Source organism: Myxine glutinosa, chromosome 6, assembly GCF_964187855.1.
Source record: "Myxine glutinosa chromosome 6, kmMyxGlut1.1, whole genome shotgun sequence".
In the NCBI taxonomy this organism is placed as follows: Eukaryota; Metazoa; Chordata; class Myxini; order Myxiniformes; family Myxinidae; genus Myxine; species Myxine glutinosa.
The window spans coordinates 92064586-92079348 of record NC_136266.1 but is presented as its reverse complement, the minus strand read 5'-3'; the positions used below and the strand labels follow the sequence as shown (position 1 = coordinate 92079348).

Sequence of the window (14763 nt, the reverse complement as noted above, 5' to 3'; positions counted from 1 at the left end):
AAGACGAGACCGGACGTGCCCGGGAGGTTCAGGCGTGCCCGGGAACAGTGAGTCCGGGCATGCCCGGGAGAGGCGCGTCTGGCCGTGTTCTGGCCGGTGCAAGGCGATTGTGTGCATCCAGCGGTAACCGCTACACACGCCCCTCCAGAATCGACCTGCACCGGCAGGGTCAATTTAAGGGGGGTCCGGATGACCCGGCCGAAGCGACCCCTGGAGGGTCGTGGGGAGGGGTCCGACGTGGTGGTGGGTGGTCGAGCGGGGGGAACTGTGGACGGGGGGCGGCCTCGCCGCGGAGGAAGGGCCAACCGTGGTGGTCGGTCGACGTCCATGTGCGCCGGTTTGAGGCGGTCCACAGAAATCCGGTCCGGCCGGCCGCCGAAGTCGACGATGAAAGACTTGTCGCCCCGTCGCAGGACCCGGAAGGGCCCATCGTACGGCGGCCGGAGTGGCCCCCGGTGCGCGTCATGACGCACAAAGACGTACTCCGCTGTGCGAAGCGCCGGGGGGACGTAGGACTGGGGGCCACCGTGGCGGGACGTCGGCACGGGGGCAAATCGTCGGGCGACCTGCTGGAGGTCCGAGTGCTGGCGAGCGGCGGACCAGGGACTGGTAGCGTCGGGCACGAATTCGCCCGGGACGCGGAGCGGCTGGCCGTAGACGAGCTCGGCGGCGGACGCCTGGAGGTCTTCCTTGGGGGCCGTGCGAAGGCCCAAAAGGACCCACGGCAGCCGGTCGGCCCAACCGTCGTCCTGAAGGCCGGCCATGAGTGCGGCCTTCATGGAGCGGTGAAACCGCTCGCACAACCCGTTGGCTTGGGGGTGGTAGGCCGTGGTGCGGTGCAGCGTGACCCCCAACGAACGGGCGACCGCGCCCCAAAGCTCAGACGTGAACTGTGGGCCGCGGTCGGACGAGATGTCCGCTGGTGCGCCGAAGCGCGCGACCCAGGTGGCGATGAACGCCTGCGCCACGTCGGCGGTGGTGGTGGAGGCGAGGGGCACGGCCTCCGGCCACCTGGTGGTCCTGTCCACCATGGTGAGCAGGTGGGTGAACCCCCGCGAGGGGGGCAGGGGACCCACCAGGTCCACGTGGACGTGGTCGAAACGCCGTTCAGGCACGGCAAAAGGTGCCAGCGGGGCCTGGGTGTGGCGGTGGACCTTGACCCGCTGGCAGGCCGTGCAGGCGTTGGCCCAGTCGCGGATGTTTCGTCGAAGGCCGTGCCAGACGAAACGCGCCGACACCAGCTTCTGAGAAGCTTTCCGGCCCGGGTGAGAAAGGCCGTGGATGGAGGCGAAGATGCGGCGCTGCCAGGAAACGGGCACGATGGGGCGAGGCTGGCCCTGGGAGACGTCGCAGAGCAGGACGGTGCCCGCGAAGGGAATGTCGGCCAGGCGGAGGCCCGTGTCCGCCGCACAGAGTGCCTGCACCGAGGCGTCGGTGGTCTGGTCGGCCGCCATGAGCGCGAAGTCCACGCCGAGGTGGACCGCGTTCGTGCTGGCCCGAGAAAGACAGTCGGCCACGGCGTTGTCTTTGCCGGCGACGTGCCGGATGTCCGTGGTGAACTCCGACACGGCGGAGAGGTGGCGCTGCTGGCGGGCCGACCACGGCTCCGTGACCTTAGCCATTGCGTAGACCAACGGCTTGTGGTCGACGAAAGCCGTGAACGGGCGGCCCTCCAGGAGGTGTCGGAAATGGCGAACGGCCAGGAATAGCCCGAGCAGCTCGCGGTCGAACGTGCTGTAGTTTAACTCGTTCGGCCGGAGTTGCCGGCTGAAAAAAGCGAGTGGCTGCCAAACCCCGTCCACCCATTGCTCATGGACGGCGCCCACCGCGTAGTTGGAGGCGTCCGTAGTGAGGGCGATGGGCGCGTTGAGCACCGGGTGAGCCAGCAGCGTTGCGTCGGCGAGGGCCCGTTTGGCGCTGGCGAAGGCCGCGTCCATGGCCGCGGACCAAACAATGTCATGCTTGGCCGGCTTGCCCCGGAGGGCCTCGTAAAGGGGCCGCATGAGCTGAGCAGCGCGGGGCACGAATCGGTGATAAAAATTCACCATGCCGAGGAACTCTTGGAGGGCCTTGATGGAACGGGGGAACGGGAATGCAGGAACGTGGTGATGGCCTCGACCTTGGTCGGCAGCGGCACGGCCCCGGTCTTGGTGATGCGGTGGCCCAAAAAGTCAACGGTCGTCGCGCCGAAGTGGCATTTGACCGGGTTGACAATTAAGCCGTGCTCGCTGAGGCGACCGAACAGTGTTCGGAGGTGGAGGAGGTGCTCGGCGCGGGACGTGCTGGCGACGAGGATATCGTCCAGATAGACGAAAAGAAACGGCAGGTCGCGCAGCACGCCGTCCATCAAGCGCTGGAACGCTTGGGCCGCGTTCTTGAGGCCAAATGGCATCCGCAAAAATTCGAACAGGCCGAACGGCGTGATGACGGCCGTCTTCGGGACGTCGGCCGCCCGGACAGGTACCTGGTGGTAGCCCTGTATCAGGTCAATTTTCGAAAAGATGACCCGTCCCGCCAAACGGGCGGAAAAGTCCTGAATATGCGGGATCGGGTACCTGTCGGGGGTGGTAGCGTCGTTGAGACGGCGGTAGTCGCCACACGGGCGCCATCCACCCCCCGGCTTTGGCACGATGTGCAGTGGCGAGGCCCACGCGCTATCGGAGCGCCGCACGATGCCGAGGTGCTCCAACGCGTCGAACTCGGCCTTCGCCACGGCGAGCTTGGCCGGGTCGAGGCGGCGGGCCCTGGCGTAGACCGGCGGGCCCGTAGTGGGTATGTGGTGCTCGATCCCGTGCCGCACCGCGACGGCCGAAAACGTCGGCCGCGTGAGGGCCGGGAATTCCGCGAGCAGGCGAGCGAACTCGTTCGCTGCCGGGAGGGTGCACGCCAGTTCGGTCGGCGCGGAGCTGCTCATCGTGCACGCCAGGGAGCTGAAGGTCTCGGCGTTGACAAGGCGACGACGTTTGACGTCGACCAGCAGCCCGTGCGCGCAGAGGAAGTCGGCGCCCAGCAAAGCCATGGGGACGCAGGCGGTCACAAAAGTCCATTGAAAACGCTGGCTGCCGAAGCAGAGGGTGACGACGCGTGGGCCGAAAGTGCGTATGGCCGAGCCATTAGCAGCGACCAAAGAGGGGCCGCAAACGGCGTCCCGCCTGTCCTGCTCGGAGGCGGGTATGGCGCTCAGTTGGGTGCCGGTGTCACACAGGAAACGCCGCCCAGACGCTTTGTCCCGAATAAACAGCAAGTTGCCCGAGTGGCCGGCGCTCATGGCTGGGAATGAACGCCGGCCCGGCCGTTTCCCGACCTGCCGAAAGTGCACGGGGGCCGGCACGTCCGAGCCTTGTGTCCGAACCTGGCGTGGTAATAACACCACGCCCGGTCAGGTGGAGGCCCCGGCCGTCGTGTCGGAAGCGGGCGGTGCGGCGTGGCGGCCGCCAGTTGCACCGGCAGTTCGGCCTCCAACCGCGCAGGGCGCTCGGGTGTCGTGGGCGTCGCCTCGGACGGCGGCGGGCTCCAGGTAACCGCGCCGATGTGCTGGCCCGCCGAGGAGATCTTATCGGCTTCCCTGGTGAGGGCGCGGGAATCCGTGATCAACGTGCCAGCCAGGGCGAGGCGTACCGGGTGAGGCAGCTGGCGAAGGAACAGCTCGCGGAACAGAAAATCCGGAGAGTGCTCACCGAGCAACGAGAGCATATAGTCCATGCGCTCGGACGGGCGCGTGTCGCCGAGCTCGGGCAGAGCGAGCAGGTGCCGTGCGCGTGCTGCCGGTGAGAGGGCGAAAGCGTCGAGGAGGAGTGTCTTCAGCGCGTCGTATTTGTCAGCAGCCGGCGGGTGCTCGAGGAGGCTCAAGGCGCGGGCCACGGTGGCGGAACCGAGCGCCGCCACAACATGGTGGAAGCGGGTGTCGTCCGCGGTGATGCCTCGCAGGGCGAACTGAGAGTCCGCCTGAGCGAACCAAACAGCCGCGTGAGCCTCCCAGAAGGTAGGCAGTTTAAGCGTCACTGCCGTATCCATGTCGGTAGGTCACCAATGAAGGAACTGCGCTCCAACGCGAGTCGAAAGAATTGACGCGACCAAAGACGGAATTCGTCCGAGTTGCTTTATTGAAACAAAACAGCTCAGGTATTCTGACAAGCCCGTTTATCGGGCAGCAATATATATACACATTTATGTCGGGAAGTTTGCCCGGCAAAAGCTATACCGGGCATGCCCAGGTGTCAAGGGCGAGCCTTGGAAAGGCGAGTCTGGACCTGCCCGGGCGTGTTTGGCTGCGGCCTGGCAAGTCGAGGCTGGGCGTGCCCGGGCGCTCTGGACGAGCCCTGGAAAGGCGATAGCGGGCATGCCCGGACGCTCTGGGCGAGCCCTGAAAAGGCGATAGCGGGCATGCCCGGACGCTCTGGGCGAGCCCTGGAAAGGCGAGAGCGGGCGAGCCCTGGAAAGGCGAGAGCGGGCATGCCCGGGAAAGACGAGACCGGGAGGTTCGGGCGTGCCTGGGAACAGTGAGTCCGGGCATGCCCGGGAGAGGCGCGTCTGGCCGTGTTCTGGCTGGTGCAAGGCGATTGTGTGCATCCAGCGGTAACCGCTACAATATATACACACATACACATATACACAAAGAATTAAGTTAAGCACCCCTACACAACGAATTAAGGTAAGCACCCCCTAATATATATTCTTTGTGTATATGTATACATTGGCATATATTCTAAGGTATGTGAGATCAAATAATGATTGGTATGACATTAGCAATTATCCATTGATGAAATTGAGTGATCAAAGTGAAAAAAAGTGATTGGTTGAGTCAGTGATCCGATCACGTGGGTCCTACACACGTTATTGACGCAAAGATCGCTAGAGGTCTTCTCAGAACAATGACTGTACGTTAGAAAACATAAACGTCATCCACACTGTCCGTGATGGACCTATAGCTCCATACTTAAATTGAGGTGAAAATATGCCAAAAATTCCCAAAAAATTTCACCTTAAATTATTCAGAATAAAATATTGAAAACGGCATGATTGTTATGTTTTTATGTGACCATAATATCACTTCTCCAGAAAATATAGCAATATCATGGGTATATTACACTGTTTTGACGACAACAAACTTGTAATGTGCGAGGTTGTAAAAAAACGGGGGGGGGTGCTTAACTTAATTCTTTGTGTATATATACATACACAGACTTGGCATTTAATATGGAATATGTTTTTTGTGGGGGTGAACTTACTTTTCAAGATGACTTGGAACCAAAAGTTCATTGGAATTATGTTGAAATTATTCCAGATTTTGTTAATGTGACCTTCAAAAGAAACAAAAACCACATTTGACATTTCAAAGCAAATAATTTGATCCTTGAAAGTGATGTAAACTGATATCGAACTCAATTCACGGACAGTACTATGTTAAACTTCTGTACGTTTTCCAGAAGTATCTTTATTTTATTTTTTATTTAAAAAAAATTTTTTTGGGATACAAGATCGAGGCTCGTGAAAGAGCGAACATTAATCACACAGAAAGACAAACCGACACATAAAACATATAACATCGGGAGCGGTAGACAAGATGGGGAGAGAGGGGGAAGGACACGAACACAACATTTGAGAGCAGGGACCGAGAGACATGGAGACATCGAGAGATCTGTGAGAGGGAGAGGGCTTTGGGGGAGGGGGGGCATGGGAAGGGGGGGGGGGTTGGGAGAGGTATAAAACATATGGACACTGCCAGGACTTCCAGGAAAGAAGTTGGAATTTCAAACAAGGTGGATCTGGGGTGAATTAGCGGGGATCAGATCAAGGTTTTGGATGGGGGAAGATAAGAGATGGTGGTGAACAGCTGTTTTAAAGACCTGGAGGGACGAGTGGGATTGAAGGGAGTGGGGGAGTTTGTTCCAGAGGCGGGAGAAAAGAGGAATGAAAGAGTGAAGGTGAGCAGAGAGCCGAGATTTCGGCAGTTTAACCATCAGAGGGTTACTGGCAGATCTTGTGCGACCTGTAGGAATATTTGGGGGACAGAGCACAGAGAGAGCTGGGGGTGCAGGGCCGGAGAAGAGTCGGTAGAAGACAGAAAGACCACCTACCTGCCTGCGGTGAGTGAGTGAAAGGCCCTCAGAGATAGCTTCATCGCGGGAGATTCCAATAATTCTGAAAGCTTTGGTTTCAACAGCGTGAATACGAGCTAGGTGTGAGGCAGGAGCACCAGCCCAGAGGGGAGAGCAGTACTCCATTGAGCTGCGGATGAAAGCCTTGTATGTGGTGAGGAGCTCAGGTGTGCCAAGGAAGGACTTCGCACGACGGAGGATGCCCAGTCGGCGACTGGCTTTGGAGGCCAGCTTGGAAATGTGGTTTTCCCAGGAAAGATCATGGCAGATAGTGAGACCAAAAAGCTTGAGTGACAGAACTTCTTGGAGAGGATTATTCAGAAAGTAGATGGGAGGGTTGTCCAGTCGGTCTTTTCGGAGAGACATCGTAAGAGTGTGACATTTGTCAGGATTGAAAGACATGTTCCACTTGTTTGCCCAGTCTGTGATTTTGTCCAGGTCTGCAGAGTGAGGAGGCTGCAGACTGCCGATCTGAGGGATAAGGAATGGAGCGGCAGAGAGTGGAGTCATCAGCAAAGAGATAGAGAGGATTTTCAAGAGAGTCAGAGAGATCATTGATGAAGACCAGAAAAAGCACAGGGCCCAGAACACTGCCTTGGGGAACTCCAGCCTGAACAGGAAGAGGAGATGAGAGAAACCCATTCAGGGCCACACGTTGACGACGACTAGAGAGGAAGTCCGCCAGCCATGCGTGGAGATTTCCATGGATACCAAAGGAGGAGAGTTTGGTGAGCAGAGCGGGGTGCCAGACCGTATCGAAGGCACGTGATATGTCGAGGGAGACAGCTCTAATTTCCTATTTGGCATTGAGGACCTCCATCCATTGTTGAGACAGCAGAAGCAGCATGTCCAGAGTAGAGTGACCAGGTCTGAAACCAAATTGATGATCAAAGATCAAGCCATTGGAGAAGAGGAAAGATTTCATATCCGAAGCAATGATGGATTCCATGACTTTGCTGATAATTGGGAGAAGGCTGATTGGTCTGTAGTTGCTAGGATCTGTTTTTGCACCTTTTTTGTGCAAAGCGGTGATGTTGGCTGATTTCCAAGCAGATGGCAGTTGGCCTTGAGGAAAAGAGAGGGTGAAGAGAACAGAGAGAGGGAGTGAAAGAGCGGAAGAACAGGATTTTAGGACCCGTGGGCTGATGCCGTCAGGTCCAGTTGCAGAATCAGAGTCGAGGGTTGACAGAAACTTTTCCACCTTGTCAGGAGGAAAGGACACGGAGTCCAAGAGCAGCTGGGTACGACTGGGTATGGTGGGTACAGAGAGGGATGGGTTTGGGACACAAGATTTAGAGGCAAACACAGAGTTGAGACATTCAGCTTTTTCACGTGCGGAGTCAGCTGTGTAGCCGTTTGAGGTAAGGGAGGGGATGGAGGGGGAACAAACACCAGAAACAGATTTGACCAGACGCCACCAGGATTTGGAAGAGGGAGACAGATAAGAGAGTTCGGTCTTGAGAACGGAGAGATATTGTTTCCTGGCTCGCCTGAGGGTGGACACACACTTGTCTCGGGCTTTGTGAAAGGAACTGAGATTTCCTTCCGTTGGATTTGCTTTCCAGGAGACGAAGGCAAGTTGTTTCTGGGCAACAGCCTCACCACAAGATTCCGTGTACCATGGACGGGAGGAAGGGTATGACAACTGAAGACGAGATGGGATAAATCTGTGCATGAGAGAGAGCAATTTACTTTGGAAGAATTCCCAGGATGAGTTGTCAGAGGTGGTAGAGATGGGAGACCAGTCCAGATGATTTATGGCTGCTTGAAGACCGTGCCAGTTGGCCTGAGTGAAATGCCAGACTCGTCGATGCTGAGCAGGCTCCCTGAGAATGGTCAGAGAGATGTCCACTTTAACAAGGACATGATCAGATGATCCGATTGGAGCAGAAGAAGAGCAGCAGACATTTTCAGGGAAGTTAGACATAACCAAGTCCAGAAGAGAAGATGCTCCGTTGACTGAGATCCGGGTCGGGAAATTGACAGATTGTGTCAGTCCCAGTGAGTTGCAGAAGTCCTTTGCTGAGGAGCCATGGCTGGTGAGAGAGGTACCCACACCCAGCCAACTGGCATGGTGACTGGAAATCACCACATATGAGGAAGAGAGAGTTGGGATGAGTAGATAGAAGTTGGTCCATATTATCAGACAGCGAGATGTAGATGGAGTCATCACTGTTTGGTGGACGGTACAACACACATATGAACAAGAGGTGGGAGCGAAGGGGAAGCCGTAGCCAGAGGTATTCCTGGGGGTGAGGTGGAGAGAGTGCAGTGCAGGGCGAGTGAGGAAGAGAGTTTTTGATAAAGATAGCAACCCCACCTCCAGGACGAGGCTCAGGTCTATCATACCGGAGGAGGGAGTAACCCGGGAGAGATACTAAGGAATCAGAGACATCATGAAGGAGGAAAGTTTCTGTTAAGCAGATCACGTCTGGTTTGACAGAAGCAACCTGTATGGAGAGATCAGTTAAGTTTGAACGAAGGCCCCGGATGTTTGAGGTCCATACCGTTAATGAAGAGGAAGGGGGAGCATCGGATACAGAACAGGGGGGAGGAGGGGTAGGGTAAGATGTGGAGGAGGTGGAAGAGGTAGGGAGAGCTGTTGAAGGTGTGTCAGAGATTTCAGAATAGCTCGGAGAAAGGGAAGGATGGGGCGGACAAAAGGTTTGATGGTGATTGGGTGAGGCACAATGAGGTGTTATTTGAGGAGGGGGAAGAGCGAGGCAGAAGATTGGGGGAGATGGAGGTGAGAGTTTGAAGGGGGAAGAAGCGGGGAGGACGCTTTGAGGAGGGGGAGTGAGAGGGGGGAAATTGAGAAGAAATGAGGGTGGGGAGATTTGAAGGGGAGGGGGGAGGGAAGGGAGGGAAGGGACAAGGGGAGGGATTTGAAAGGGATGGGATATGGGGGAGATTTGGAGGGAGGGGTGATGGGGAGGATTAGGAGGGGAGGGGAAAGGGGGAATATTTGAAAGGGATGGGTGATGGGGAAGATTTGGAGGGGAGGGGTGATGGGGAAGATTTGGAGGGGAGGGGTTATGGGGAAGATTTGGAGGGGAGGGGTGAGATTGGATTTTTGAAAGTGTACGATTAATGGGAAACGAACATTTATTGCAAAATGAGTTTCTTGTGACCTTCGAGTTAAAAATACGTTTAAGGATGCTGGAGGGAGGATGGAGTGCAGGAGAGTTTAGGGAATGTAGAAAAAAGGCACTATAGGAGATGGAAGTTTTTTTTTGGGATGAATATATTTGGTGAGCAAGTCGAAAGCAGCCTTTTAAAGAAGAAGAAGAAAAAGGTGTTATAATATATGACGGAATACAGATCTTGAGGGGAAAGTGTAAACATTGAAGGTTAATAACAGTGAAAACTATCTGGGGAAATGGGGGAGAAACACGTGGTCGAAGAACGAACGAACGAATAAGAATGAATAAACGAATGAGAATAAGAACAGAGAAGGAAATGTTTTTTTTTTGTTTTTTTTTGAGTTGAGATTTACACAAGGAAGTAGGCTATGGGGTGAAAAGACTGGGAAAACAGAGAACGAAAGTTATTGGAGCACAAAACGACGGTCCGCTGAGAGAAAAACAAAGCCTCAAGGTTGTACACTGTACAAGGCCTCAAGACACGACACGAATTAACACGAGTTTTCAATACATGTATGAAAGATTTGCACCGAAAATCTTCCTCGGGACACAATATACGTACACACACCATAAAATAAATACAGTTATAACGAAAATACAAATGGGAACAATTACTTAACTTCGATTTCAAATCGCTCGCGATGCGGCAAAAGCCTTGCTCGAGATATGGCAAACAGACGATTAATTTATGAAAGATAAACACCGAGAAACTTCCAAGGTGCACACTATAACTTCACACACCGAAAGATAAATACAGTTTCGACAAAATACAATTGTGAACAGACTTAACTTTGAAAACGTGGAGACCGTGTGGAGCTTCGAAAATCCCTGCCGCCGTCTCCAAGATCTCGCGAGATTTTGCACATTAGCCAATTTTTTTTTCAACAAAAACAAAAGCTAAATTATGACTGGGATTACGGACAGTAAAATTACAGTTCAGTACTTCGTGTAACCCCCACGAGCATTCAGGAGAGCACGTACATGTCGAGGCATGCTGTTCACGAGATTTGCCAAGGTTTGGACAGGAATCGCTTGCCATGCAGTGACAATAGTCTGCCGCAATTCACGCACAGATGTAGGCTGCTGGTCCAAGTTGTTGATTTGACGCGTTAATTCTGCCCACAAGTTCTCTATCGGATTCATATCCGGGGACATGGCAGGCCACTCCATATGCTCTACACCACGGTCAGCAAGAAAGTGTTGGATCATGCGAGCACGATGAGGCCGTGCATTGTCATCTTGGAAGACAAAGTTTCCTCGAAAGGCTGCACGAGCAAATGGAAGCAATGTTTCTTCCAGAATGACCCTGTACTTGAACTGGTTCAGGTTTCCATTCAGAACAACCAGGTCAGTTTTGCCCCCTGCATGAAAAGCAGCCCAAACGGTCACCCCACCACCTCCAGCTTGGACTCTTGGCACTATACAATCTTCGTTGTGGGCTTCATGCACTTGTCTGCGCACTCGGATGCGGTCATCTTGACGATAGACCAGAAATCTAGACTAGTGACTGAAGGTCATGTGATTCCAGTTTCTTGGCTGCCATTGACGGTGCTCTCTGGCCCACTGCAATCGGCGCTGGCGGTGTTGTCTGGCCAGACGTGGCTTTCTCAGGGGATGCCTGGCACGATAGCCTGCTTGAACCAGTCGTTGGTTGACTAGCCTTCTGGATACAGGCACATTTGTCAGTTGCTGCCACTCAGCCCTAAGCCGATTAGCTGACTTGGTATGGCCATTGCAGACTAACCGGTGCAGCTGGCGATCATCTCTCCTTGTGGTTCTGCGTGGACATCCTGGCCTCGGTATTGGAGTAGGGACAGGCTCTGAGCATTTCGTTTCAGGATCTTTGACACCTGACCTTGAGTGATGCCATACTGCCGAGCAATAGCACGCTGTTTCATGCCAGAATTTCGTAAAGCCACCACTCCATGACAAACAGCATTGTCAAGTTGACGGACCATCTCCAGAGGAAGCGGCAATAACTTTTGTAGACGTGCAGCAGTTGTTTTCCACTAATACAGAACGCAACAACCCTTATATACCCGATTGTGAAGCCAATCGTCAAATGTACCTGTCCTGGATTGTCACGCCACCTGCGATATAATCCTGTTATTGACTTCTTGTTGCGAAAGACAATCAGTGACATGGTTCTTTCAACAAAGACATCACCGAAGCGTAAAAGAAACTCACCAGATTGATATACTGAGTTCAGAAAGTAAACCCAAGTCAAGGAAAAAAAAAAAAATTCCATATTAAATGCCAAGTGTGTGTGTGTGTGTGTGTGTGTGTGTGTGTGTGTGTGTGTGTGTGTGTGTGTGTGTGTGTGTGTGTGTGTGTGTGTGTGTGTGTGTGTGTGTGTGTGTGTGTGTGTGTGTGTGTGTGTGTGTGTGTGTGTGTGTGTGTGTGTGTGTGTGTGTGTGTGTGTGTGTGTGTGTGTGTGTGTGTGTGTGTATATATATATATATATATATATATATATATATATATATATATATATATATATATATATATTACACACACACATATATATTTTGGCAGTGAATACGCGAGGCGCGAATATAGAAGCGGGTCAGATGTTATGAACCACAAATTTATGAAACCCGTGAATGCTGGGACCACGAATGTTCAAGTATGATTATGTTTGGTCATACAAAGAAAGCTTTCCTTGTGTAACTTGTAGTCCAAAATGAACGAGGGTAGCTCTGTTATGTAGGATAATGTTTATGTTGTTGACATTACTGTGGCTATAAGCTTTATTTAAAACTGTTGCTTGTGCAGCTCTGTTAAGAAAAATACGGTACTATTCATCTCTAACAAGTGTACTGCATTTATAAGAATATACTCTACAGTTTGGTATTTGTTCGAGATGTATTCATGAGAGAACACATTTGTGTAATATCTTTCATGTGATCCAACTCACGTGTCTTCTCTTCTTTTACAACAGCTTCAAGTTCCTCGACTTTCACTTCACATGGACATTCATTCATCCCACTGAAACAGCTGCCAGATGTTGCCGAGCAGCCTTGGGACATGGCCTGTCCATCCAACACGTCTCAGTCTGCCAGCGGGCTGGCTGGTGACAGAGGTGCCTCACACCAACAGCCTGACTTGAAGCTTTTGGCGGAAGTGACATTGCAGGAATGGCACAGAGAGTGTAACACGAACCTTTTGCATGGCGAGTCAGACATGTCAGTTACTGCCTCGTCTGTAGGTAATGATGACATTGGTGCTGCATCTGGCAGGAGCAGACAACAGGCTTTGACTTTAAGGACAAATGGTCTCAGAGCCTGTCATGATGGCAGCATACCTTTCCAAGCAGGAGGTACGAAAGACGAAGACATGTCACATGCTCCATCACAACAACCAAAAGCCTCCGACAGGCTTCCGGGCCCAGGTACGGACAGCACGTGGTCGGCGATCCAACAAGGCAGTCCAAATGCGGCTGAAGTTTTTGATCGCTATAGCTTGACAGGACTTGAGCACGCAGAGAGCTTGGAAAAAACAGAAGGTTTGGACCGAGACAGTGGAGGCAGTCCAAGTTCGATAAACCTGGAAGCATGTGCTATTAATTCACAATCCGAACCACAAATCAAGTTGGGGAGTGGTGTTGTAGCACAGGATCATGATGATTTGGAGAACACGCTCTGTTGGGCACCACCTTCAGCACAAGTGGGTCAGGCACAGGGTTTGGGGAATGCGAGTAGACGTGAGCATGTCGGGCCTTTGAGCACTGCTGGTAGAAATTTGACGTGTTCCCTTGGGCCTTTGCCACCGCGTTTGGCTCCAAGGCATCCTCATTCGCTCACCCTGGGAAAGCCCCTGTACCAGGGCTCCTGCTGCAAACCCATGCGCATGTACGTGCTGGATGTTGGGCACGCACACTCCGGGCTCGTTGCTTGGAAGACCCTTGGCGGAAGTAGCCTCACAGGTCCACCCGAGACGAGTCTGCACAGCGTTGTTCATGGACGAGGAGAACTCGTCATATTTGGAGGCTTGGTAGATCGCAAGCAGAACATAAAGTATTACCCCAGGTCTAATGCCCTGTACTTCGTGCAGGCAAAGAGGTGATGAAACATTTGGAATCAATAATAACCCGACTCCTCACGACAGATGTAATTGCCATATAAAGCTTTGTCCTTGATGTGATCCCTGTTTGGCATCTTTAAAAAAGATTAGTGTGGTGGTGTTTCAGGTGGAAATTTAAGCAATTTGGAAATTAAAAAATAAATTTTGACAGAATTTTTGTTTGGCTGTTTTTGTGACCATTATAGGCATTTTGTTGCTTAGTTGCATGAGCTGATATCGTTTTACATTCAGTCACCTGGAAAGAGCTGGATAGATCATTCGACTGAAGAACCCCTGAGCAGCGCAGGGGCTCGTTTGCCGTGCAATGGTCTGAGATGCTGCTGCTAAAGAAAGCGTTTGCCACAAAGATATGCATTTCCAGTGAAAGTGCACATATCATGCACCGCACAAGGCATCACTGCAATCGTAAAATTGTACAAATCTGAAAGAAACCCCACTTTGGTAACGACGAGCCACCGTCACATCACTGCGTCATTCATAGTCTTCGGAGATGAACCGTGATTCGACTTCAGTGATGACTGCATGGACTCTCGTGTAGACTCTTTCTTGGCAAGTACAGACGAGCCCAAGGTGCTAGCTTTTTGCCTTTTGTGTAAACAAATCGTATATGGTGCTCTGCACTGGCATAAAACTTGAATGTAGAGGGTTAGTGTTGTAATTGCCTGCAAATTTAGTTTGAGGAAGCTGACGCCCAAGGGAAAGCACGTGGTCTTCATACAGGGTTATATAATCGCAGCAATTCATCAGAGATGTGAATCATTTGGCTTGGTCCACTAGGAATGCATCGACCCAAGTACTCGTGTGGCTATGTTCCGGTTAGTATTCCTACTCGTTTAGTTCTAATCTGTAGTTTTGAGGAAGGATGGATTGAGTTGCATTTGAATATTAAACCTGGTATAAAATAAAATACAATGGAATTATTATTTTTTATTTCTGCCAATGCACAATTGCAAATTGTTGCATTGTAATGCGTGATCTTTTTTATCATTATTTTTGTTGTTGTTTTGGGTTAATGAAACCCTTGACTTTTATAAAGATGATCTGCAAGTCCAGTTGCCTGAAAATGGCACCTTTTGCCCTTGAAGAAAGAAAATTGCTTTGTAACATCACAGAGCGTAAACGACTGGATTATACAATTAACAATCGGTTAATTTGGTACCAGAGGCTCCGATTTTTGAAATATAAACATATTGTAGAAAGTCTAGAATCATTTATAATTGTTAAAACATACAAATGAGCCGGTCGTGGCAAACAAATACCAAATTTGGATTGCAATTGTGAAAGGAATGCTTTACTTTTAAAACTTTAAAATCAAAGTGTCCAAACTTTAAAATCAGTGTCCAAACTTTAAAATCAGTGTCCAAACTTTAAAATCAGTGTCCAAACTTTAAAATCAGTGTCCAAACTTTAAAATCAGTGTCCAAACTTTAAAATCAGTG

At 51.8% G+C, this 14763-nt stretch overlaps 1 protein-coding gene across 4 annotated transcripts in view; it reads left to right on the top strand.

Annotated features, from left to right (window-relative positions):
• FBXO42 (F-box protein 42) overlaps window positions 1-14245 on the top strand; it is a 73891-nt gene extending 59646 nt beyond the window's left edge. For all 4 annotated transcript variants that reach the window (XM_068120588.2, XM_068120587.2, XM_078780122.1 and 1 more), the window contains exon 11: window positions 12183-14245. In XM_068120588.2, the coding sequence (XP_067976689.2) occupies window positions 12183-13306 (1124 nt within the window). In that variant the 3' untranslated portion in view covers window positions 13307-14245. The remainder of the gene's footprint in view (window positions 1-12182) is intronic.
• Window positions 14246-14763: the final 518 nt, after the last annotated feature.